At 43.6% G+C, this 26975-nt stretch overlaps 1 protein-coding gene across 2 annotated transcripts in view; it reads right to left on the bottom strand.

Moving 5' to 3' along the window:
* Window positions 1-594: 594 nt before the first annotated feature.
* Window positions 595-26975, bottom strand: part of IPPK (inositol-pentakisphosphate 2-kinase) — a 93219-nt gene continuing 66838 nt past the window's right edge. For both annotated transcript variants that reach the window (XM_077276599.1, XM_077276600.1), the window contains exons 5-13: window positions 23471-23589; window positions 22343-22432; window positions 20600-20658; window positions 19653-19725; window positions 18106-18388; window positions 14638-14788; window positions 7617-7719; window positions 5709-5788; window positions 595-2041 (exon numbers count right to left, since the gene is read on the bottom strand). In XM_077276599.1, the coding sequence (XP_077132714.1) occupies window positions 1816-2041; window positions 5709-5788; window positions 7617-7719; window positions 14638-14788; window positions 18106-18388; window positions 19653-19725; window positions 20600-20658; window positions 22343-22432; window positions 23471-23589 (1184 nt within the window). In that variant the 3' untranslated portion in view covers window positions 595-1815. The remainder of the gene's footprint in view (window positions 2042-5708; window positions 5789-7616; window positions 7720-14637; window positions 14789-18105; window positions 18389-19652; window positions 19726-20599; window positions 20659-22342; window positions 22433-23470; window positions 23590-26975) is intronic.

Genomic DNA, 26975 nt, shown 5'->3' with positions numbered 1-26975 from the left:
CTATGCCGTGAAAGCAGGATTAATGTGTAATCCTGAAGCCTAACGAGTAGACAAAGCAGTGAATGAGGAAGGCAGAGCTACACATGCACCAGTGATCTGACATGAGCAGTCCTCAGGCATTAAAGAGAATCTGTCAGCAGGTATTTACTATGGAATCTGAAAGCAGCATGATGTAGGGGCACAGAGCCCGATTCCAGCGATGTGTCTCTTACTGGGCTGTGTGCTGCTGTTTCAATTAAAAATCAGTGTTTTATCAGCAGGAAATTAACACTACAGGACTAGGTGTCTCATGCCTACTAGTCAACTGTGCTGTATAACCCCGCCCCCACAGCAGCTTTCTGCCAATCAGTGTAAACAAAGCTGCCAATCAGTGGTGTGGGCGGGGTTATACACAGCTCCGCATTCAGAGCACTGCTAGATCCGCAGCAGAAAAAACTGATTATAGCAAAAAGACAGCAAGGGGCCCAGTAAGTGATGCATCGCTGGAATCAGGGTCTCAGCTGCGACGTAATGCTGCTCTCAGATTAAATGGAATCTGTTGCCAGATGTTTGCTATGTAAAGGGGTGTCCAGAATAAGGAGAAAAAAAGTTCCATGCTGAACAAACCCTTTAATATTTGAATCATTGAGCTAAAAGTTCAAGTCTTGAAATAAAATTAGCACCTAAGTGGGGGTGGCAGAATATAGTACAGAAGTATGTGATGGTTACTTTAAAGTGTAACTAAACTTTGTTGTCTTTTATATTTTGTAGGCCCTTAAATATCCTGAAGACCAGTATGGGTTTAAGGAACAAAATTCAGAATGATCATTGAAAACACGGCTTAGAATACGCAGAGCAGTGTATGGCTCCATAGAAACTGGCTCCGTACACTGCTCTGTGCATGAAGAGCTTCTACCTCCGGAACTGCACCATTCTCAGCAGGGTTTGGAGCCATCAGTGGTGTCTTAGGCAGGAGACCCCATCACAACTTTTAAGGGCCTACAAAAATAAATTCATGGAAAAGCAGTAAGCTCCAAAATCTAGACATACGTTATCATGCAAGAATGAGGACATGATGTTACATTTCAGAGGTATACGGAATTAGCAACCAATATCGGGCTCACTGCTGCACCGACATCACAGAGAACATGGGACACGGTGCAAATTCATTATTCCCACATTAAATTCAAGGTTTGGGCACAGTTTGCATTGACATAAGCGAAACTCGGGCTGCACCACAGCAGAGTGACTTTCCAGACGTCTTTCCTGGTGAAGGTAGAAGTACACAACACTTAAATAGAGCAAAAGAACAATGGGCGAGGTTTATGGATGCAGAAGACCATCTGTGAACAGGACGTGGAGACAATAATGGCTTCGGATGTGGTTTGCATTGCACGTTCTATAAAACCACAGCCTGTACGTAGATGCATACACGGCCTTACCCTGATACAGGCCTTTGTAGAAGGCTCAGTTAGAGGTTTGCCCGGACCTCTCCTTAGGCACTCTATATGAAAGCAGCAGAATGAATGCAAAGGACCAGGATTCATCTAATTACCGGCAGCTCGTCTCCCCGGTATATAAAGGCTCGGTAATCTTACAAATTTATATTACAAATGTTTTGTAGTCTATCTTCATGTATCAAACCAGCAAGAGGAGCAAAGGCTTCATCTACAGTTCACCCCATCGAGCGAGTCTTTCCCGGTTCTCAAAAATTAAAAAAAATTGTCAAAATGAGTAAGTTTGGCCTCTGCAATATAGGAAAGTGTAGCGCCCGGCATGCTGGATCAGCGAGATAAAGTGACGGCATTCTCCGCTACTAAAAACCACATCTCAGCACTATACTTGGTGCAGGAGCAGGGTGCAGTCTTCTCTTTCTGGAAAGATGAGCGAGGTGCTCGGCTCCTCCCGGCTCTGAAGGCTTTTTAGGTAATGGTTAACAATCTTACTGTCCCGCTTGTACTGGTGGGGGATGTTCTCATAGGGCTTTAAGTCCAAATCCAGGATGGAAACTGAATACATAAAACTGGATCTTGAGGCTTTTATTAAGGGTCTTGAATCAAAACTGAAAACAAGAGAACACAGATTGATGTGACGCAAGGAAATGAGAGGACTGAAGACTTGGAGGGAGTGTGTCACCCCAAAAATGCTACTTGTGATTTTTATAGTGACTAAGCCCCTACATACTTATATATCTGTAGGATAGATATAAGTGGTTTACATGCAAGAAAAATTATGTATGCAAAAATATTTTATATGCAAATGAAGGGCCTTCAGTGCACCCTTGGTGTGGCCAATGGCTCGGTGCACAATTATGCTGCCCTTCAATTTGCATACGAAGCATTTTGTCATCTTGATTGCGTTGAGGCAGCATTCACTTTCCTGCTGTCAATCAGTGGCTCTGCTCTTCAGCACGAACACTGCAGCAGTCCAGCCATGCTCACAGTGTCATTACCGGCTCCAGTATAGTACCGAGCAGTAGCCGCAGACAGGAGCCAAAGAGAGCTGGCAATGACACTATGTAAGTGCAGCTGCAGACCCTGTGCGGAGGTGCTGAGCAGAGTTCAGCTTTGTGTGCTGTCAACCAACTTATCACAAAGTGCTCATAAGACAAATTGAAAGGATATGATGATGCACTGAGCTCTTGGCCACACCAAGGGAGCACCAAAGAACCCTCGATTTCAAATGAAATAGTTTTGCCTGACTAAACCACTAAAATCTATACCACAAGTAGGATTTTTATAGAGGTTTAGTGGTTTAATTTTTGTTAAAGGGGTGACCGATGTCCCTTCAATACTAATCATGCATCAACCATCTTCAACACGGTACTGTACACTATAAACTTCAATGTTTGATACCGTAATACTAAATTTTACAACAAATGTTTTAACCCCAAATTTATCATATTTACAAGGAAAACAAAAGAAAATGGACACCAATATTTGTTGTGCAATTTCTCCTGAGTACGCAGATACCCCATATTTGGGCGAAAACTACTGTTTGGGCGCATTGCAGGGCTTGGAAGGAGCATCATTTGACTTTTGAAGCACAAAATTGGCTGAAAAAAAACAGTGGATGCCATGTTGCATTTGCAGAGCCCCTCATGTGCCTAAACAGTGGAAACCCTCCATAAGTGACCCCATTTTGGAAACTAGGAATTTATTAAGAGGTGCGGTGAGCACCTTGAACCCACAGATGCTTCGCAGAATTTGATAATGTTGAGCCATAAAAATGCAAAAAAAAAAAACCTTTTCCCAGAAAAATGTTTCTTTAGCCCCAAACTTTTCATTTTCACAAGTTTAACAGGAGAAAAATGGACCCCAACATTTGCTGTGCAAATTGTCCTGAATACACCGATGCCCCATATGTGGAGGGAAAACTATTATTTGGGAACACATCAGGGTTCGGAAGAAGAGGAGCACTGTTTGACTTTTGAAGCACAAAATTGACTGTAATATATAGGGGACACTATGTTAAATTTGCAGAGCCCCCGGATGTGCCTAAATAGTGGAAACCCCTCACAAGTGACCACATTTGTGGTGAGAAAATACTGGAGAAAAGGACCCTAAACTTTGTTGTTCAATTTTTTTTTATTTTTTTTTATAGAGTATGCCAATATCCCATGTGTGGTGGGAAACTACTGTCTGGGTGCACTGCTGAGCTCTGAAAGGAAGGAGCAACATTTTTGAAAGCAGTGAAATTTTTCCCACAAAAATTTTGCTTTAGCCCCACACAGTGAGACCCTGGAGGGATAGAGCGCTATTTGACTCCTGGAGTGCAGATTTTCCTAGAATAGTTTGCGGACTCCATATATAGAGCCCTTAAGTGCTAGAAAAGCAGAATACCCCCTCAAGTGACCTCATTTTGGAAATTACACCCATCTGGTAATTTATCTACAGGTGTAGTGATGATTTTGACTCCATGGGTGTTTTCCAGAAATAAACAGCAATAGATGTTGTGAAAATTGAAAATCTGGCATTCTAGTGCCCAGTAAGTTATGCCCAGATCACGATTCTGGAGCCATGCACCCCGTATATTAAGGGGGCTCTCATAGATACAGAAATGCCAATCATGTGGACGCTGAATGAGATTAAGGCACCCTGTGGGGCTCAGAAAGGAGGGGACATTTGGATTTGGGAGTGCATAATTCGCTGGATTTCTTTTGATGGTGAGGAACCATTTAGCTTTTCCAGAGCCTGTGTGTTTCCTAGTAACATTAAGCCCCCTATATTTCTGTTAACAGACAATGGACCTGAGTGGGGACTTGCTTTTTTTATGGACCGAATTGAAGCTTTTACTGGGATTATTTTGGATCACATTTACCTAGTGCTCTACACAGAGCACTTACATTAGGATTTCCATCTGAATCTGCAAATGATGTGAGGAATCCAATCACTATCATGAGGCAGCAGAGTTACTCTGGAGTCCACCTGGCCTCTGTTCAGCTGTGTCCTTCTCTTCAGATGTACACAAAACTGTGGCCGACCACGCTTTTATGCACACCTAAAAAGATGGACAGCGCCGGATGATAGGCCAGACAGTGTCCAAAGTGCCTCCATATAGGAAATCTTCCGCCGTGGGTTCCGTCTGAATCACGTATTTCAGATATTTACACAGAAACCCCGGTGTAAGTGCTCAGCCCAGAGTGCAGGATAAATGTGAGCCGAGCCTTACTGCGATCTTTGGAAAGCAGAGTTAACAAATCAACAGCAGGTGAAGAATTGGTTTTATTTTTTACGCCATTCCACGTGCGGTATAAGTGATTAGACGGCTTTATTCTTCAGGCCAGTGTGATTACAGCAATACCAGGTTTATGTCTCATTTTAAATTTTTTGCACTGCAATATTTTGAGAACTATAGTTTTTTTTATTTCTCCACTGATGGAGCTGTATGGCAGATTGTGTTTTGTGGGACAAGATGATGTTTTCAGCTGTACCATTTTTTATTTACATGTGACTGCGTTTTATTCCACTTTTTGTTCGGCGGTATCATGAAAAAGCTATGTTTTGTACTTTGTTTTGTGTGTGTTCACCGAAAGGGTTAACTAATGGGAGAGTTATCGGATGCAGAGATACCAAATGTGTACTTTGTTTATTTTTTATTTTACATTAAGTGTATTTATTGGTATAATTTTTTTTCTTCATTTCTTTGCTCTTCATTGTGATTTTTTAAAAATATTTTTAAAAACTATTTTTAAGTTTTTACTTTTTAATCTTGTCCTAGGAAGGGACATAAACTATAGTATTGTCTGATCACTCATCTAATACACTGCAATGGTTTTGCAGTGTATTAGATTGTTGGAAAAGTGCCGCCGTGGGAGGAGATGATAGATTGTTCTTGTTTTCTGCGGGGCCTTGAAGTGATTAAGCAGGGTGCTTTCCAGTAGTGAACGACCCCTTTAATTTGGATGAAATGGAAGCCTTCCTATAGTAGCTATCGACTATCCAACTCTGCATTACTTTACTAGACAATCCCCTAACTATGCAGCTCCGCTAATAATCTGGTACATTTCTACTACGGTCAGTGCGGATGAGCTATCTTCACTGGTACATCCTCGTACCCCGAATAATGGATTATCTAGTGACTGGTACCAATCTGGCCGGGTCATGTCTACATCTAGTGGTCATATCCATAACCATTGTGCTATTGCCAAATATCGTGTTTACAGTCAGTGGCCCTGTAATTATCTGTGACCGCGGCAGAGAAGTTAATGCCTAACTATATGAACTTACCATTCCTCCTGAACAGTGGGGGAAAGGGCAATCATTATGGAACAATCCTTGGCCGTCATTGCTACTCGGTATTGCTGAATCTGAAAATAGGAAGACATCCATAAAGTGGCCATAAAGTGCTCACACCCTGCTGTGCTCTCTCTAAAGGACACACACGTCTCCAAGTGGGACGCCTCTAAGGAGCATTTTAGAAATAAAAAAATAAATAGCTACGCCATTAAAACATTTCTTACAATCTACATACTTAAAGGGAATGTGTCCTGAATTTAGCTTAGGCTACTTTCACACTAGCCCGTCGGTATGGGCTGTCGCAAACCGTCGGCCCGACGGACAGTGTGTTAATGTAGCACAACTTGGGCACCGGATGCAGTTTTACAACACATCCGCTGCCCATTGTGAGTTCCGGGGAGGAGGTGGCGGAGTTTCGGCCGCACATGCGCAGTCGAAAATGGCGGACTCGACGCACAAAAAAACGTTACATGTAACTTTTTTTGTGCAGACGGTCCGCCAAAACACGACGCAACCGTTGCACGACGAATACGACGTGTGGCAATCCGTCGCTAATGAAAGTCTATGGAGAAAAACACATCCTGCGAGCAACTTTGCAAAATGCGTTTTTTCTCCAAAACGACGCATTGCGACGTGCGTCGAACGACGCTAGTGTGAAAGTAGCCTTAATTTAACAGAAGTTGTTATGTTATCTTATCAACTTAGCTCGGTCATCAAACAAAAGCACAAAGTATCGCACGCCGATACTAGCACCAAATCAGGGGATAAGTTCAAGACTTATTGCAATAAGACTAAGATTTTATTAAAAGGATTTTCCAGGATGAGAAGTCTACAGTCAATCTGTGTAACTGCAGACTGCTGAAAGTGTGACAATGTGCAATGAGCACAATGTCATGATTCCCCATGTGAGTGGGCCGCTGTGTGACCCTCAAGTATGATATTTGTAGAATTGCAGTTGTGCTGATTAGACTCCCCTTTTATTTCTCTCAATATTTTATGAGAAACCTATTTGGCATGTGACCACAACTATATAAATCGTGTACTTGGGGGTCACGTGACTGCACATGGGGAATCCTGACACTGAGCTCATCACACACTTTCACAATTGGGCAGTCTGCAGTTAGCCTGACTGCAGACTTTTCTTCTCAGCCCAGAAATCGCAGATTTTTTTGACAGCAGAAGGTAAGATAGAAAAATACATTAAACACATAAAAGGTGATATCAGAAAGAGACTAGAACAAAATGAGAGAATAGAGGCGCCCAGCATTGGGGAAAGTAGAAAAGGAATAGTAAGCGGCTGGTATCTAAATAGCACAAATCACATAACAGTAATGGCACTCACATGGGTGTCCATAGCACAACACAGAGGCCGGACATCAACCAATATAAAAATTACACTACCACAAGAGCATGTATCGAAGAAAAGCAGTCACTCTGTCCTCCTTGAAAGAATTCTTTGTAGGATGACAGAATGCCGGCATTTCTACGATTTACGCTTTTACGTCTGCTCTGGCTGCTGTGCACCCGGATGAAATTGTTGTGTGCTGAGATGTTTTGTCTAAAATTGTTGGATTTGACAGCAAGAGGCCCTCATGTAGAAGTAGTTATTGTCGCCCAGTGCACGTTTCGCATTTATCGCTTCATCTGGGGTTGGCAGTACTTCTGTGCACAAGACTCAATCGTGGCTAGTGATTGGTAGTGACCTAAAATACCTGTGGACTCACGGGGATAATCAGAAGTGTTGTTGCCGCAGAGCAGACCGCCAGAGGCAGCAAAGTCAGTGGATTTTATCAGGTACGTATTGTGTTTTTCATTACTTTATGAACTTTACCCCCAGTGACCAAAGTCAGAAAACCCATTTAACATAAGGAATATATAGCAGGAAGCGTGGTCTCTTACCTTAGTTACTGCGTACTCCACACTACCATCATCTTCCAGAGACAGATCCTTTAGCCTCTCAAAGAAGGTTTCATCATAAGGTCCATCCAACAGCAGAGGACTTCTGAAAAAGGATGAATGCAACGTGTTATAACGAAGCAAACGACGATGTGCATTGTAGTTCTCCTCAGCCCATATATTGTCAATTGCACAGTACACTATTGACTTGTATCTAATATTTGGTCGCTTTACTTGTTCATGGCTGCTCATCTAGAAGCTATGATAACATATGTAATGCAGAAGCCCTCATACACAGAGCAGTGAGGACCCCATGTCTGTGCTGGGCATAAGGTTCAGGCACGTATGCACTGAAGACCACTGTACACTGCCTTTCCTGGGCATCCACTGCCGGATGAAGCCTCTTCTAAACGATTCACATTATCATACATGGAATACACGTGAAGCCACAATACGCCATTAATAAAATATGACTCTGAACTGCATTTATAGAAGACATTAAAGCCAAGATAGTGGTGTCTGGAACTTTAAAAGTTTGAACACTCAAGTACCCCTAAAAGTTTACGAGGTTTTTTTTCTATTTTTTATCAAGAAACATTTATTTAAACATTCATCAAGAGCAGCAACAAGCATTTGGAGAAAATACGATCATTATACATCTTGTCCATATATAATTGGCACAAGTTTAACCCATCCACCTGCCTCCCTCCACCCAAACCACAGCCCCAACAAACTTCCCCTCCCTTTCTGGTGCACATCAAAACATGGAATCAATTACGGTAAGTATTAGTACATTGAGAATTACACATTTAGCCATTTCTTTCCTTTTAATAGATATCTTTTTTTCCATCAGCTTTGTGTGTGACTGAAAAACCAGGTCATTTTGTCTACTGACGGGGGATCCTTCGCCAACCAATGCTTAGCGATAGACTTCCTGACATGGTAGAGTATTTTGGCAATAGTCAGTTGGTGCCGAACCTACCTCGTCTCCAACAAGGCCCAGAATACATGTCTTGGGATTAAGAGGAACTTGGAGGCCAAACTCTTCTGAGACTAAATCTCCGACAGGTTCCCATAATTCAGCCAGTTGGGGACAGGACCAGAACATAAGTATTACGTCTACTATTAAGACATAAATTTAAGGATTGTTCAAGATGACTCCTTACTTTAAGGGGTTCCAGAAGTGCCAGTAGCAAATTTCCTCCCCCCCATGTGTTTTAGCACTGCTGTCCCGGCTTCATGCGGCCCCTCCGGGACTCACCCCCTAAAGCGTTGAAATAGGGAGGCTCGGAAATAGCCCCACATATGTGGCAGCGGTAATCCTCCCTGATCTTTTGGTAATTGAAGCTTTTCCAAATTAAAAATTCTAGGAATGCTCTTCTTCCAAACCAAGTCCCTGAAAATATTGTGCATTTTTCAAAATCAATATTTGGGAATCCACATGGGAGAATGATGGAGAACGTATAGAACGCAAGGTACAAGGCACATCTTAATTAGTGGACGTTTCCCCCCCAGCATTAACTTTGCTCTTCAGCTAAGGCTACTTTCACACTAGCGTCGTACGACGCACGTCGCAATGCGTCGTTATGTAGAAAAAACGCATCCTGCAAAGTTGCCCACAGGATGCGTTTTTTCTCCATAGACGGAGTGCCACACGTCGCAACCGTCGTGCGACGGTTGCGTCGTGTTTCGGCGGACTGTCGGCACAAAAAAAGGTTACATGTAACGTTTTTTTGTGCGTCGTGTCCGCCATTTTCAACCGCGCATGCACGGCCGGAACTCAGCCCCCTCCTCCCCGGACCTTACAATGGGGCAGCGGATGTGTTGAAAAACTGCATCCGCTGCCCTCGTTGTTTATAATTAACACACTGTCCGTCGGTCGACGGTTTGCGACGGCCCGTACCGACAGACTAGTGTGAAAGTAGCCTTAGGCTACTTTCACAATAGCGTTGTTGGCTGTACGTTGCCATGCGTCGTTCAGGAGAAAAAACACATCCTGCAAAGTTGTCTACGGGATGCGTTTTTTCCCCATAGACTAACATTAGCAACGCATTGAAACATATGGCCACACGTCGCAACCGTCGTGCGACGGTTGCGTCGTGTTTTGGCAGACCGTCGGCACAAAAAAAATTACATGTAATTTTTTTTGCACGTCGTGTCCGCCGTTTTTGACTGCGCATGCGCGGCCTAAACTCTGCCACCTCCTCCCCACACCTTACAATGGGGCAGCGGAAGCATAGCATAGCGACGGCCCCGTGCCGACGCTAGTGTGAAAGCAGCCTTAGTCACTAAAGTGCTGAAATTCAGGAATATAAAGTCCTGCGTTTTCCTTGTGATGTGAATGCCCAGGTATTTGCATTCCTGTACCACTGGAACATCTGAAATGCCCTCCAGAGCCAATGTACCCATGTAATCCAAAGGGAGTAAAACAGATTTTGACCATTTTATAGTCAATATGATATTAAAGTTTTTAACAAATAAAAGCAGGTCATCCGCATTTAATGCAATCCTCTTTGCCGTCAATCACAGCCGGCGCGGGTTCAGTCACCTGAGTATACAGCGCGGCGGCTGTAACCGCTCCCCGGCAATGACTTGACACTCGCTCTGCGTTGGGGCTCAGCTGTCAGTCAGGGCCGGCGCGGGTTCAGTCACCTCTCTGAGTATACAGCGCGGCAGCTGTAACCGCTCCCTGGCAATGACTGACATTCGCTCTGTGTTCGGGCTCAGCTGTCAGTCACAGCCGGTGCGGGTTCAGTCACCTTTGAGTATACAGCGCGGCAGCTGTAACCGCTCCCCGGCAATGACTGACATTCGCTCTGCGTTGGGGCTCAGCTGTCAGTCACAGCCGGCGCGGGTTCAGTCACCTCTCGGAGTATACAGCGCGGCAGCTGTAACCGCTCCCCGGCAATGACTGACACTCGCTCTACATTGGGGCTCAGCTGTCAGTCAGGGCCATGGTTACAGGCGCCGCGCTGTATACTCAGAGCAGTGACTGGACCGGCGCCACCCCTGTGATTGAAATAGGAATGCGGATGGAAATAATGAAGTTCATTTTCTCCCCAGTGATGGGCTACGTGCAGGCGCCAGGCAGCATAATAACACTACTAACTTGCAGATTAACCCCATATCTGGAGGTTAATAGTGTTTTCCTCTGATGACAGGTTCCCTTTAAAGTCCCCCATTACGATTAGAGGTATATCTGGCCAATTAGCAAGTTTTCCTATGATTGTCTTGAGAAGGATATTAGAATACGGAGGAGGAACATATACCACTTCAATTATACACTCTGTGTGCTATTGTACAAACCTCTCCTCCTCATTTTTAAAGGAGTCTATATGCTTAAAGGGGATATTTTAATGTACCAAAAGGCCAACTCCTCTGGAGTACCATAGTTGGAATACACAGAGTGGAGGCAATAACCAATCCAGGGCCTGTGCAACCTAGCAATGGAGTCATTTGTCATATGGGTCTCCTGCAGGCCTATACTCACAGGGTTATTTTTCCTGATATACCATACTCAGATTACTTGCCCTTTGGACTGGTCTCTCAGACCACAAATGTTCCAAGAGAAATTTGATTGTTAGACTCATTCTGTAAACAAAACAATAGATGCAAATGTCACGGCCATTTACATTTTACCTGCTTAATTGCACTTAAAGGGAACCTGTCAGCAGGATTGTGCTCAGTAACCTACACACAGTGTCAGGTCGGTGCCGTTATACTGATTACAATGATATCTGGTGATGAAATCCGTCTTGTGGTTGTTGTTTATTTCAGTTAATGACATTCTGGTGCTCTGGGGCGGGGCTGTGGGCGGAGCTTTGTGGTGCTCTACTTACATATTCATACTGGTGGCTTATGACAGGTCAGTGATCCCTCAGTGACCTGCCCCCTATTTTACATACTATATTGTTGGTTTTGAAAAAAAAAAAAAAAAAATTACTTCAGCAAAATGGGGCCCATGTTCAGTAGCCTCTATTGCTTGCCGATCAATGCTACTGTGCAAGCGCCATTGCAATTTTTCTGCAGCCAATTTTTTTTTATTCTCCAACAAAATGGAGCTGCCGCTTGTGCAGTAGCATCTATTGGCAAACGATGTTTGTTAGGCAATCCCTGCATATTTTGGCTGTCAAACAGCCACATGTCACGCAGCTGCAGGGACTCGAACATATTTTTCGAGCACGTCGAAAGCACTCGGTTAGCACCCGAGCATGCTCAGATAACACCGTATCCGCACACATTCGCTCATCACTATTCAGGTGCTCTCGGCCCTCACGTCCTGCTGACCCGGACGTTCATATGTGTCCAGCCAGCTCAGGACATCCTTGGAAGACTCGAAGAATGAAGCTGAACCCAGAGACACCACAAATCATAGAATACTGCAGTCCAAGCGCCCTCTTTTGTCCACCAAGCTGGATACCTTGCTCCTCCCTTGCCTTCCTAAGAATAATGTCTCTGTCTTTATAGTGGAGTATTTTATATTAGGGTAGGTGTGGGCGGCCTACCCACTGGCCCAGGTCTTGTAGGGACTATGCGTCCTCTCCGATGTGAACAGGGGAGTAAGCACCTTTTTTCCAAATGTATCCAGGAGCCATTTAAAAAAGAAAAAAAAAAAAAACCTAAAACTGTCCAGGCCCCCCTTCCACCTTTTTCAGCACACCAACTAGCCTTACGTTATTGTGTGTCAGGCGAATTTCTGCATTGTCTGCTTTAGCAAACAGCGCCGTCATGGCCTGTGTATGGTTCTGAACATCTCTGCGGACAGGGCGGAGAGCAGCCTCCAACTCACTGATTCTGCCCCCAAACGCCGCGGTGCGTTCCGCTCCCTTCTGTACACCATGACGGATTATGGAGACGGTTTGCTGGACACTCCTGTTACAGGACGCCAACAACGTAGGAATCTGCAATAAACCAAAGACCAATGCAGCTCTGCCATCTAGTGGTGAGCTGCAGAACTGGAGATTTCAGATGTCAAAAATAAACTGCACCTCTAGGGTGAGCAATTATTTTTACCAATGGGCTACATGACAGACTGACTGCTGTGGAGGCCGAACCGATAGGCTGAAATTAATTCTGCTCAATATTAACATATAATTATTTTACATTAATTTTAGCACTTAATATTAAGTGGAATCAAGTATGCCAACACCCATCTATGAGCCCCCACACAGCCAGCTTATATACAGTATGATCCCCCACATAGGCACCCTATAAACAGTATGATCCCATACACAACACCCCCTATATACAGTATCAGCCCTCACACAGTCCCCCTATATAAAGCATGTGCTCTCGCATAGTCAGTGGCTCAGTGGTTAGTACTGCAGCCTTGGGGTCCTGGGTTCATATCCCACCAAGGACAACATCTGCATGGAGTTTGTATGTTCTCCCGGTGTTTGCATGCATTTCCTCTGGGTTCTCCGCTTTCCTCCCACACCCCAAAGACATAGTGACAGGGACGCACAATCTAAATTCCCTATGGGGACAGTGCCGATAATGTCTGTACATTGCTGCGTAATATGATGGCGTCATATAAGAAACGCATAAATAAATAATAGTCGCTTATTTCAAAATAAAAATTAAGGACGAATGCAAGGTGCGGCCCGCAGGCCACTGTTTTCAGCTGTTCGGCTGTGTAGGTCTGCGAGCCAGCCTGAAACAGCCAGAGGACCAGATGTGGCGCATGGGCCGGACTCTGCCCAGGTCTGATCCACCCTGAACATTCATTTCTGATTTAAACCCCTTCACTATCTTTGCCGTACATGTACGTCAGCGATAATGTCCCGGCTTTTGATGTGGGCTCACATAGCCAAAAGCGAGTCACAAATCCCGCCATCGGCGCCTGTCATGTGATTGCCGGGAGCCGATGGGTTGTCCTGACAGCTCGTGACTGGCGTTCATAGGGCATCGAGATTTCTGCTATCCATAGCATTGCTGAAGCACTATTAAAATATAAAATAAATTAATCCGATCAATAAACGGCGTAATAAGAAAAAAATAAAAACGCCAGAATTACGTTTTTTTGGATGCCGCAACATTGCAATAAAATGGAATAAGAGGCAATCAAAACGTCAGCTCTGGGCGCAAAAAATAAGCCCTGATATATCACCAGATCCCCAAAAATGGAAAAGCTATGGTTCTCGGGAAATCGCAACAAAAACAATTTTTATTTATTATTTTTTACAAATTTCTGAAATTTGGGGAATCGTATTACCAGATATCAGTTTTACCATATAGTGAACATGGTGAATAAAAAATCAAAACAAAAAACAATTGTGTAATTGTCATTTCAACACACTTGAAATCACATACAACTCTTCCCATAAAAACAAGCCCTCATATGGCCAGAAAAAATTTTTTTTAAAAAAAGTTATGGCTCTTGGAAGCAAAAAAAAAAAATCGAAAATGAAAAAAGCCTGAAAATTGCCGGGTATTGAAAGGGTCAAAGATGAATTATTGAAAATATAGGAAAATCCCCAAACCCAATGTAGTAGAATACTTGTGTGAAGCCGTCCTTTCCTGGGTGCAGCGTACACAGTACGCACTGGATACAGGCTGTGGCTACACACTACACAGCGTCCACTCACATGTGTTATTTCAGGCTCACGGCTCTTTCCTGCTCCGCTATACTGGGACAGTCCCACACCCATGTCTGCTATAAACGTCTGCTATAAACAAGCTCGTCTCTCATCCAAGCGCTAATGGGTGCGGCAACAAAGCCCAGGAAAACTATGCCGCATTGTTCTGGGAAAAATGTAGGGTAATCCTGGGAAAGCTATTGTGACAACAGACAAGCCGGAGCTGGAAGATCCTCAAAGACGCCCTCTCCTGAGGGCCCAAATACTGGAAGTAGCAGCATCAAAAGGCTGAGCAGTGAAGCGGCCCGTTTAACCCTTCATGTAAAGTCTGACGTCCTCGGATTCATTGTTCGTTTGGTGACATGCAAACATGTCGGCCGGTCTTCATGCACCATAAATGTACAGACAGGAGACTTTTTTTCCCAAGTCTTGGGCCACCAGCTTACCTCTCCTCAGGGCACTCCTCCAGATACTTTTCAACCCTCTTGTACAAAGGGTGCAGTCCTTCAATGTCAAGCATGTCCAGCATCTGAGCTTGGAGCAGCTTGTACAAAATACATCCTTTAGGCAATCCCGTGCTCTCCAGCTTGTGTTTACCTGCCAAAAAAACATTACAAGGTCTCACTCCACAGAAAAACACCTCACCTGCAGACAGTACATCGCTCTATGGTCCCGGTGGGATACAACATCTAGGAAGCCTGGATCTTCATACTTAGGTCTCACCTAGCTAATTAGATGGATATTTAGCTTCTAGAAGTTGCTAAAAAATTAGAGAGCTGAAACATCTTCCCCGAATCCATGGAAGATAACTCTGCATCCTTGTCAAAACACTTACATGACTGAGGTGCTCATGAAAATGATCAAAGCTTTAATCTACTGATCTTTATTAAAGCAAATCTGTCTGTGGGATCAACCTTCACAAGCCGTCTACATGGTTATGTAGGTTATAGGAACCTAAATAAAATGATACCTCGATATCAGTGATTTGTGATATTTGTGGTGTGTGATCTGAGTCTTATTTCAGAAAAATCCAAGTTTTTATTAATATGTGAAGATCTATGGGCCAGACATAGATCTGCATGAGAATCTGCCTCCAGAGTTTATTTTTAATGAAAGGATTAGTTGCCAGTGTAAGACATGTAATGACTCTTCTGACCTCACTGCAGAGCTGTGCCTGATTAGAACTAACATAGTACAGCAGAACTTTGAATCATTACAAACACATCTACAGCTCTATATACTGCGGTCAGCTCTGCTGTACCGCCCCTACCACCACAATGGCGGCCTGCGAGGCGGAAGCTGAAGAAGTGTTTGTACGCTCAGCTCTGCTGCACAGCTGTGCCTGATTACAAGTATGAGAGGAGAGTTGTTGCTGCAGATGTGTTTGTAATGAGACAAAGCGCTCTGTTAGTTATAATCTCACACAGCTCTGTAGTGATATCAGACTTTCAGTCATTACATGTCTCACAAGGCTAATGCCCCCCATCATTTAAAATAACTCTGGAGTCAGATTCTCTAGAGAGATTATGTCCGGCCCATAGATCTGAACAGCTCATTTACATATTAAGAAAACCATGGACTTCTCTGGAATGAGACACTGCATTGCCGATATCAAATTATCATTTAAATTCTGTATGACCAACAAGCCCATATAGACGGCTTTGGAGGGTTTGAACCTTCTGACAGATTCCCTTGAATCCCTTAACGCAGTATCATGTATGTGATTGAAGAGGTGATTGCATTTGTGGAGAGGCCTCAGGACCTGAGCTCCCTCCACGTGTGGCAGATATCAGCTATAATAATCAGGCATCTGTTCCACTATATACTACAATATTACAGAATATAGTATAAGTGGACAGACTATTGCAGGTTCAAGTCTCATGAGGGGAATACATAAAAAAAAAAAAAAAAAAAAGTAAAAAAAAAATACAAAACCGTAAATATAAAAAGTTCAAATCAACCCTCTTTCCACCCATTAAAAATAAATAAATTAAAAAATATTAAACATATTTGATATCACTGAGTTAATAAGTCTGATGTAGCAAAATGAAAAAATAATATGATCGGTAAATGACATAAGAAAAAAATCAAAAACTCCAGAAATGTGTTTTTTGGTCACTGCTCTTCCCTAAGAAAATAAATAAAAATGTAATAAACATGGATTAAAATGTCATATATAGCCAAAAATGGTATCAATAAAACTGTCAGTTTGTCATGCAAAAAAACAAACCTTCACCCAGCTCAATCGATGGAAAAACAAAACTCTTACAGGTCTCCGAATATGGCGCCACAAACCAGGACTTTGACTACAGAATGAACGCCAAAAAAACATGGCAGAACTGCATCTGAACTTATTATTATTCCAAAATCTATTGATTAAAATCAACTTTCCTTTGTGGGAAAATGCCTTTAACAACACCGTTATTTATGTGCAAGGTCTGAGAAATGCAGACTCCAATATGGAGGCAGCAGCGATGTTTAGGGTCAATTCTGGGATAAAAAAGGAAATTACAATTGAAAATCAGTATATAAGGTAAGGGTGTACAAAGTTATAAAGGCTTTCTTCCCTCCCCTTTAGATTTTAGATAATTTTTTTTTTCAGGTGTTCATAATTTTTTTTTTAAATGATTAAAGACCTTTATGTGTTACTCTGACTGCTGCAAGGAGCCTTAGCACAAATCCAAGGATGGAAGAAATGTCCTATGCAGCAGCAGTTACGTCCTATTCCGCGGCAGTTACGTCCTATTCCGCGGCAGTTACGTCCTATTCCGCGGCAGTTACGTCCTATTCCGCGGCAGTTACGTCCTATTCCGCGGCAGTTACGTCCTATTCCGCGGCAGTTACGTCCTATTCCGCGGCAGTTACGTCCTATTCCGCGGCAGTTACGTCCTATTCCGCGGCAGTTACGTCCTATTCCGCGGCAGTTACGCCCTATTCCGCAACAGTTACGCCCTATTCCGCAACAGTTACGCCCTATTCCGCAACACTTACGCCCTATTCCGCAACACTTACGCCCTATTCCGCAACAGTTACGCCCTATTCCGCAACAGTTACGCCCTATTCCGCAACAGTTACGCCCTATTCCGCAACAGTTACGCCCTATTCCGCAACAGTTACGCCCTATTCCGCAACAGTTACGTCCTATTCCGCAACAGTTACGCCCTATTCCGCAACAGTTACGCCCTATTCCGCAACAGTTACGCCCTATTCCGCAACAGTTACGCCCTATTCCGCAACAGTTACGCCCTATTCCGCAACAGTTACGCCCTATTCCGCAACAGTTACGCCCTATTCCGCAACAGTTACGCCCTATTCCGCAACAGTTACGTCCTATTCCGCAACAGTTACGTCCTATTCCGCAACAGTTACGTCCTATTCCGCAACAGTTACGTCCTATTCCGCAACAGTTACGTCCTATTCCGCAACAGTTACGTCCTATTCCGCAACAGTTACGTCCTATTCCGCAACAGTTACGTCCTATTCCGCAACAGTTACGTCCTATTCCGCAACAGTTACGTCCTATTCCGCAACAGTTACGTCCTATTCCGCAACAGTTACGTCCTATTCCGCAACAGTTACGTCCTATTCCGCAACAGTTACGTCCTATTCCGCAACAGTTACGTCCTATTCCGCAACAGTTACGTCCTATTCCGCAACAGTTACGTCCTATTCCGCAACAGTTACGTCCTATTCCGCAACAGTTACTTCCTATTCCGCAACAGTTACGTCCTATTCCGCAACAGTTACGTCCTATTCCGCAACAGTTACGTCCTATTCCGCAACAGTTACGGTCCTATTCCGGAGCATTTACGTCCTATACCGGAGCATTTACGTCCTATTCCGGAGCATTTACGTCCTATTCCGCAGCATTTACGGAAGTGCGACCAGAACACAATCCTGGCTGTGGTTCTTACCACTCCTCAGATACTCGGTGCAGAGGTGACCGGCCTCACAGTAATTCCTGCCCTGGGAGCCTGGGATGGGCTTCATGTTTCCGGCTCTTCCAGCGTCTGTGCCGGGGCTCAGCAGTGTGGACGTCAGGACATGGATCAGTTCTTTCAGGACATTTTTTGTGCATTGAGATCCACCAACCAATCCATTTGCAGGGAAGAAGAATGGCTTCAGTTGGCGAGCGAGCTCATTCAGGTCAGTGAGGTATTCCTGGTCATCCCGGCAGCCGTATATTAATTCTCCATTCTGGGAGGAAAAAAAAAAAGTGGCGGTTGTTAAGAATTCACTCATTTCTTACAAGGTGTTGACAACATCTGGGGACAATTATATTATTATTTTTACTTAAAATGCATGGATTTATCAGTCTTGTTAGAAATGGGTAGGTGTTGTATCTGAATAAATTCCCATACAACACCGCTGTGTGAATGAGACTGGACAGCCACAGTTAACCATTTAACCCCTTAACGACCGCCGATACGCCTTTTAACGGCAGCAGTTAAGGGTACTTAAACCAAAGCGCCGCTTTTTAACGGCGCTGAGAAATAAGTGTATAGTGCCCCTCAGAGTTGGAATGTCTTAGGGGTCTCAGCTATCGGGGATAGCTGAGTCCCCAGAGAACATGATTCGGGTCAGTTTTTACCGACCCCGGTGTTGCGATCGCTGTTATTAACAGTATAACGGCGAACGCACACAAAAAAAAAAGTCAGATTTCCATTTATTTTTTCTCTCCTCTGCTATGATCTAGAACATCAGAGGAGAGAGAAATAGGGACCCCCCTCCCAGTACCTGCGGAGTCCCTGCATCCCCCCATGAAGTCCTTCGGGCCACCGGAGTCTTCTTCCGGGAGAAAATGGCGGGTGCATGTGCAGTGCGCCCCCCGACATTTGCGGGTGGCACCCGGCAACAATAGGAAATTTTTCCTCTTGGTTCATTTTGATCACTGTGATAGACCCTATCACAGTGATCAAAATAAAAAAATAATAAATGAAACCCCCATAGAAAAATAATAAAAATATATTTATTTCCATTACGGTTAGAGTTGGGCTAAAGTTAGGGTATATATATTTTATTTATTTTTTTTTCTTCACAATCCCCCTTATCCCCCTTGTACTTGAAGCTTTGAATGGTGTCATTTGTTTTGTTGTTTTTTTTAAAAGTTAACTTGCTCCGTAAAATAATAAAAGTAGCAGAAAAATGAAAAATATATATATGGCTCTTAGAAAGCAGCTGAGAGGTCAAAAAGGAGGATAAAAGTAAGAAACTGTCCCAATGGACCATCATCATCAGAAGCTCACCGACAGATTCTCCACTAACTCCTTCTACAGAAACAATAGACTGTGCTACACAGAGGTAATAGAAGGAAACAAGGCAACATTTCTAATGAAACCTAATTACAAAAGTGATTTTTAGCAAAAACAAAAAAACATGCATTTAAAGGGGTGGAGGGGGATGATTGCCCCCAAAAGGAAATCCCGACAATGTAAGCAAAGACCAACAAATGGATTTGTACCTTAAAGATTTTTAAGTTGTTTTGGGACTCCTGAAGTAAACTCATCAAGGCAAAATGCATCCTCTGTGTGTGGCTGTGGGAAAGAAGGAAATACTTAATAACATGACATCCTACAGCGGGACGTACACACCGACTATGGAGGGGCCACGGGGCGTCTATTCAGCTCACACAGCACGAGCCAAGAGCTCCTGCCTCTATCAAGAGTATGAAAAAGGGGCTAGAATATAGAAAAAAGGTATTTAAAATCTGCTAATTTCTTGTGAATTTTCAGAACGTTACCGAGGTCTAAAACAGAAAACATATTGAATTGTTACAATGGGAGTCACTGGGGTCGAAAAGTCACTTTTTAACTATTTAAAAGGATTCATTCCAAAATGTTAAAAGAGGTTGTCCAGGACTTATCCATAGGATAGACCATTAATATCTGATCTGTAGGGGAATGAAATCTTCAGCAGCTCCCAGATGTGATCAGTTGCAAAGCTAAACAGCGCTCTGTGTACTGTATAACAGCAGCGGTCAGTTACCGGACATTCGCCCCTATTCATAAGAGACGGGGTGGATCTGCAGTACCCGCTGCGGCCACTATAGAGTTGACGGCGCTGTGCGGCTTCGGTGGCACTGGTAACAGCACAATGGTGGGAATGATGGCTGACGCACGCCGCCGATCAGATATTGATGACCTATTGAAGAGTGGGCCATCAATATAAGTATCGGACAACCCATTATACCCTATTCATAGAATAACTGGATTACTGGGGGTCTGACCGCTGGGATCCTCTTGTAATGCCAATATAAGGACTCCAGTAATCAGTAAATTATCCGCTACCCAGACTATAAGGGTTAACTTAACACATTTTGGGAATAACCCTTTAACAATTGCGATGCTGCTGATGGTTAAAGTGTTACAGAAATTAGGTGTATCTGAAAAACAATAAATATAGTAGTACCCCGAAAAGAGATCCAGGGGGCAGTATTTGCTAATCCGCTTCCATTTTCCTTTGGCAACCTTGAAAAAAAAACACAAAATATAAAGTTATCATTAAAAGCAAGCAACGCTCTGGTCCCATCTGTAGAGAACACTACTCATCCATCCAGGTGACAGAGCGGCTCTAGATTCTATCACATCTAGTATCGGTCTTACTCACTGATCCAGTGTGGACTTTAATGTTCTTGTTAAATTAGTCACAAATTATTGATCCCTCTTATCTTGTGTATATAAGATGTGCTGCACTCTCCCCACATAGTCATAGAGGAAAAATGCCTGATTGCAACTAAGTGCCAGAAATGGCACATAATTCTGGGTATTAATCCTGCACGATTGTGAGTTTATAGTGAGGGGATAAAGCCCCTGCAATCTAGGAGAAAGTCAGGTCCCTGCTATAATAAGTGCTCAGAATATATCAATGTATTAACATTTTATTAAAACTTATATATAAATTATATTACATAATACATATAACCCCAAAAAACTAAAATATTAGGTATTCACATTACCGCAATAACTTTAGCTCATTCATTCGATTTTTTGGGGGTTTGAAACGTTAATAAAAAATAAAAAAAAAATAAGCCATTTAGTTGGTTTTTTTACATTCGCATTGCAAAGCTAAATTTTATACATTGTACAATAATTTATATGTACCCTCAAAAGCCACTGCCTGCATAAAGCGAAACCTCAAAGTCACGTCACTGACAAAAATATAAAAAAAATTATAACTGCTGAACAGAGGCACAACATTTTTTTTTTTTTTTAAATTAGCCGGTCATTAGGGCCCATTCAAATGTAGACACTTAGGAGTTCTAATTAGTGATGAGTAAATGTGCTGGGATAAAGCGTTATCAGAGGGGCTTCGGCGTGCTCGAAAAATATGTTCCAGTCCCTGCGGCTGCAGGTCTCATTGCTATTCAATAGCCGCGATCCATGTGTTGCGGCATGTGTTACGATCCATGTGTTGCGGCTGTTGAATAGCAGTGAGACCTGCAGCCGTGGGGACTGGAACATAGTGTTAGGGCACTGACATGCTGATTTACAACACCCAATAATTTTAGATTCTCTCTTCCCATTGAAAACGTGTATGGGGGTAACAGGAGTAGCAGTCAGTTGACGGCTATCCAAGACTACGTTCACATTAGCGTTGCGTCGGGCGCAGGTTTGGCGACGCATAGCGGCGCATGCGTCCCTATATTTAACATGGGGGGCGCATGGACATGCGTTGTCTTGCGTTTTGTGACGCATGCGTCATTTTTGGCGCAAGCGTCAGGGCGCACAGGACGCTGCATGTTGCATTTTTTTGCGTCCAAAATCAAGCCAAAAATGGACGCATGCGTCACAAAACAATGCGTTTTTGCATGCGTTTTGCATGCGTTGGCGACCAACAACGCAAATGTGAACGTAGCCTTAGATGTAAGGGAGCAGCTCTTCTACTCTCAGGGTTATTGACCTGAAATCCAATTTTCATCTACTTGAAGTGCTTTAAACATTAGAATAAATGCCGGAATGTAAAATGCAAATTGTCACAAGATCCCAGTCCTGTTTGTTAGGAAAATAATCTTTCCTCTGCCAAAACATATTCAGGCAAATGAAAATAAACTCTTTATCTAGGCGTATCTGCCAAACCCGGCCAATGGCCTTCACAGTAAAATGAGCCGATCTCTGGGGTGTTGTCACTCGGTGCAGTGCAGACATTACCAACCTTTAGATGCTGGTGCATACAGAAACGACACACCTTTTTCTTAACCTCCTTTGTGATGTGGGCCGACGACGGGATAAATCCACATTTGGGCTAGGTTATAAAAAAAAAATAGAGAGAATAGAGAATTAATCTTTAAAGTCAGCTCGGTATATAAAAGGTTTACAAAACACAGGGCAAGAAAGAGTTAACCATAATCTCTGCAGGACTAAGCCCGCTGCTGGACGCAGATGAAACAGGGACAGGAATACAATGCAGCTCATTCACGGCGACAAACCCAGGCTCCTCCAAGTTAGGCTACTTTCACACTAGCGTTAACTGCAATCCGTCACAATGCGTCATTTTGCCGAAAAAACGCATCCTGCAAAAGTGTTTGCAGGATGCGTTTTTTCACCATTGATTAACATTAAGCGACGCATTGTGACGGATTGCCACACGTTGCACCAGTCGTGCGACGGTTGCGCCGTGTTGTGGCGGACCGTCGGGAGCAAAAAACGCTACATGTAGCGTTTTTTGCTCACGACGGTCCGCTTTTTCCGACCGCGCATGCGCGGCCGGAACTCCGCCCCCACCTCCCCGCACCTCACAATGGGAAGCGGATGCGCTGGAAAAATGCATCCGCTGCCCCCGTTGTGCGGCGGAGACAACGCTAGCGTCGAGAACGTCGGCCCGACGCACAGCGACGGGCCGAGCCCGACGCTAGTGTGAAAGTAGCCTTATATCTCAGCATCACTGGAACAGGACCCCACTGGGACCCAGGTATACTGTGCGGGGTCAGTGCACGTGGTGGAGGCTGGACTCCTCCTCCAGCACTGTTATATGTGCACTGCTCTCCTCACATATGCAATGTGCCATGCCTCCTTCTGGAAACTGTTTTTTTGTATTTGTAAGGGTATATTATAGGGGTAATACGCTGTGGATTTGGGGTGGAAAATCCGCAGTATATTATATAGTAGCAACAATGGAGAATGAGAATTTAGCATCATCTAGGAAGTTTGCATTTCAAAATAAAAAAAAGTTAAAAAGAGCAACGACGTGACACGATCCCTGTCAACGAGTCAGGAGCTGTGAAAATAGTCATGTGACGTACACCTATACAAATGTAACACAAAAGGACATCAGTCTGTTCACCTTAATCTCTATGCAAAATATAGGCCTGTGCTCCACAAAGGGGAAAGTCTGCAAACGGGTGAGGTTGGGAAGGCACATGGCGTACCCGCTGACATCCATGTCTTTCTCACATCGGGACTCTGCAACAAAAGGGAGAATATTGGGAGAAGTCACAAACGTGTTACATGTAGGCAGCTCTCTATTGCACCTACACAGTGCAGACTGCTACCACAAAGTCCACTGATTACAAAGACAAGGGGGAGACACCAAGCGTAATAGTGTCTTATCCGGAGGAGAAAGTGGTCTCGGTGAGAGGTATAGGAATTGCTCAACTTTTGGGATTGTTCAACCCACAATTGAGGAATCAGGGTATGAACGCTGCGGCAGATTAGATCACGCGGTTTATTCACAACCAACTCCTTCATGATTAATTATGGTTGTCCTGATGAAGCAGTTGGTTCAACTACAAAATGTGTTGAGAATAAACCACATGATCCAATCCTCATCACATCCTCTGGATTTCTTGAATCTAGCCAATTGTTAAAAAAAAAAACACACTAACATTAAATGGGCCTTAGAGTGACTGCAGGCCTGTGAATCTCCACACTGCGCACACTGCACACTATGAGGATTCTCCGGTGAAGAATGAAATTTGCATGCTTCCAGCCACATTACGACTAGACGTGCCCAGCCTCGCTAAACACGAGTGACTAGAGTAAGGCCACGCACGTCTAGTCAGAATGTGGCCGGGTGTATGCATATCACATATTTGCGGTCACATTGCAAGCACAGGAGAATCCTTACAGCTGGCAATGTGGGCGATGTGAGCATTCCCAAATCTACAGTCAAAGTGACTGCAGACTTGCAGCCCTAGCCGGACAACCCCTTTAAGGCCTCACTTAAACATCAGTGATTTTTCTTATATGCGTTTTATGGATGAATCGGGGTCCATATTACTTCTGGGCACAAGAGTTACAGGGAAATGGGGCAGATAAATGGTTTATTATAACTGAATGATGTATACTGGTGAAATCCTGGCTTTACGTGCTCTTAATCCATGTAACCTAAGTTCCAGTGTACACATTAAACTCATGCTTAGAATGCGATGCGAGCATAGCCCTAAGGAGTGACGCATTCTGAATACCAGGGGGAGATAATTGCAATAAGTCAAAAAAGTTGTTTGAAGAGATTTTCTGGCTAAAAATACATTTCTGCAGTGTCTCCATCTCATAGCAGATGGTTAAATTCGCACAGGGTGTAATATGCTTAATGTCAGGATTCCCCACTAATGGCTGCTCATGTTGTAGCCAAAATAGTTAAAATTAAATCAATAGCACTACAAAAAGCTGCAGGGTAGCTGAGACCAAAGAAGTGGGAAAGTTGGGTCAGCCCATGACCACAAGCATGGAAAACACATCACATGACCATACTGCACACTGTCAGGATTCAGCAATCCGCAGGGAGAAAGGCGCCCAGCAGAAATTTACCGTATGTTTAGCCTGGAAAACCTACAACCAAGTTTTGGGGTTTTTTTTATCCGCCCATCAAGAATGCATGGACCCAGAGTTATCATTTCTCCAGATCTGCCTCACCACTTAACCTTTCTGGCATCAGCTGCTATATGTTCCCTGAAGGCAGCACACGGTATAATGTAAGCAAAGTGCCTGCACGCACAAACGTAGAGAGCATGCAGCAGCCATATATAACCCTCTATATAAAGTGATGACCAGAGCGGCTGGGTGTCTTACCCTCGCCTTCCCATACAGCGCCTCCTACCACTCGTCACACTGATGTGACGGTCATCGTCAGTGTGCACATACTGGCATCTGACATCACATAACCCCTTCAGGGAGGATTTCAGATTGTTTTTGTTGTTGTTCTTCATTTCTCATAGTGCATTCATTTAGTCATAACTCTTTTATTTTGTCTTCCAAACAGAACTTTTTTTTTTATACAACATAAGTTGTATTGGTCAGTGGCATCATTTTGGGGTACATATAACTTACTAATTAAATTCTATTACATCTTTAAGGGAAATAATAGAAAAGAACAGCAATTCTGCCATTGTTTTTTTACATGCATTTATGCTAATCGCATGCTGCACAAATAAAGTGCGAAGAATCAGGAGGATTAAAGTGGTGGTCCGATATAATAGTTTTCAACATCGATCAATGCCATAATCAACACTATTTTCTAAGCCAATTGCTTTTTTTTTTTTACTACCTTTTTGATGAAAGTTTGTATGAGAATCCTAGTGCATGTTGGAATTAATCAAACAGAAGAGCCACCAGGGGGGGCAAATGCTGCAGTCACTGCCATACCCCTACCCCCACCGTAAAATCAAGCATCATCAGTGACCTTTGTTTCAGGGGCTGAGCTAGCCCCTGCTCTGTCACTATGCAATAAGGGCATTGAGAGTGCACTCTGTCGACGGCTCAGGTACATAGTAAAGAGCCGACAAGAGAGCGCACTGTCAGTTCACGTTGTCAAGAGTATCTGGCGTGCAGAGACAAGCGTCGCCCCCCAACTAGTGACATTACTGGTCTCTGAATGCTGGGTATTCTGACAACGCGCACTGACAATGTGTTTTCTTTCTGGCTCTTTACTACTGATCTGAGCCAGCAACAGAGCGCACTGTCACTGCACATACTGCAAAGTGACAGAGCAGGGACTACCTCAGCCACTGAAACAAAGGTCACTGATGATGCTTGATTTTACGGTGGGGTTAGGGGCTATGGCAGTGACTGCAGAGTTTGCCCCCTTCTGTTTGATTAATTCCAACATGCACTAGGATTCTAATACAAAGTTTCATCAAAAAGGTAGTAAAAGAAAAAAAAAGAAAAAATGATGACGCTTCATTACAGAGAGGAAGCAGATGCTGTGGCAGTGACTGTAGCATGTGTCCCCTGATGACGCTTTTGTTGGAGTATCCCAGCATGCACTGGGATTGTTAATAGAAGCATCAAAAAGGAAGTAGGAAAAACAAAGAAAAGTAATTAGATAGTGTACTTAAGGAATTTCTTAATTCAAGAATATTAACAAATACTTTAGATAAGGGCATTAAATAGATCGGGATTTAGGATTATTATTAGTGATGAGTGAATATACTCGTTACGCTCGGGTGTCCTCCGAGTATATTTTTTAGTGCTCGGAGTTTTAGTTTTTCTTCCCGCAGCTGAATGATTTACATCTGTTAGCCAGCTTGATTACATGTGGGGATTCCCTAGCAACCAGGCAACCCCCACATGTACTTATGCTGGCTAACAGATGTAAATCATTCAGCTGCGGGAAGAAAAACTAAATCTCCGAGCACTAAAAAATACTCGGAGGACACCCGAGCGCAACGAGTATATTCGCTCATCACTAGTCTTCACACTTTATAAATTCAAGTACCGTATATTAGAAAATAGTCTAGGTCAGTATTTCTCAACTCCAGTCCTCAAGAGCCACCAACAGGTCGTGTTTTCAGGATTTCCTTAGTATTGCATAGGTGATGGAATTAATGCTTGAGCAGGTGATGAAATTA

Source organism: Ranitomeya variabilis, chromosome 8 (assembly GCF_051348905.1).
Source record: "Ranitomeya variabilis isolate aRanVar5 chromosome 8, aRanVar5.hap1, whole genome shotgun sequence".
Lineage (NCBI taxonomy): Eukaryota > Metazoa > Chordata > Amphibia > Anura > Dendrobatidae > Ranitomeya > Ranitomeya variabilis.
Note: the sequence above shows the minus strand (reverse complement) of the source record. Positions and strands in the feature narration are given on the sequence as shown.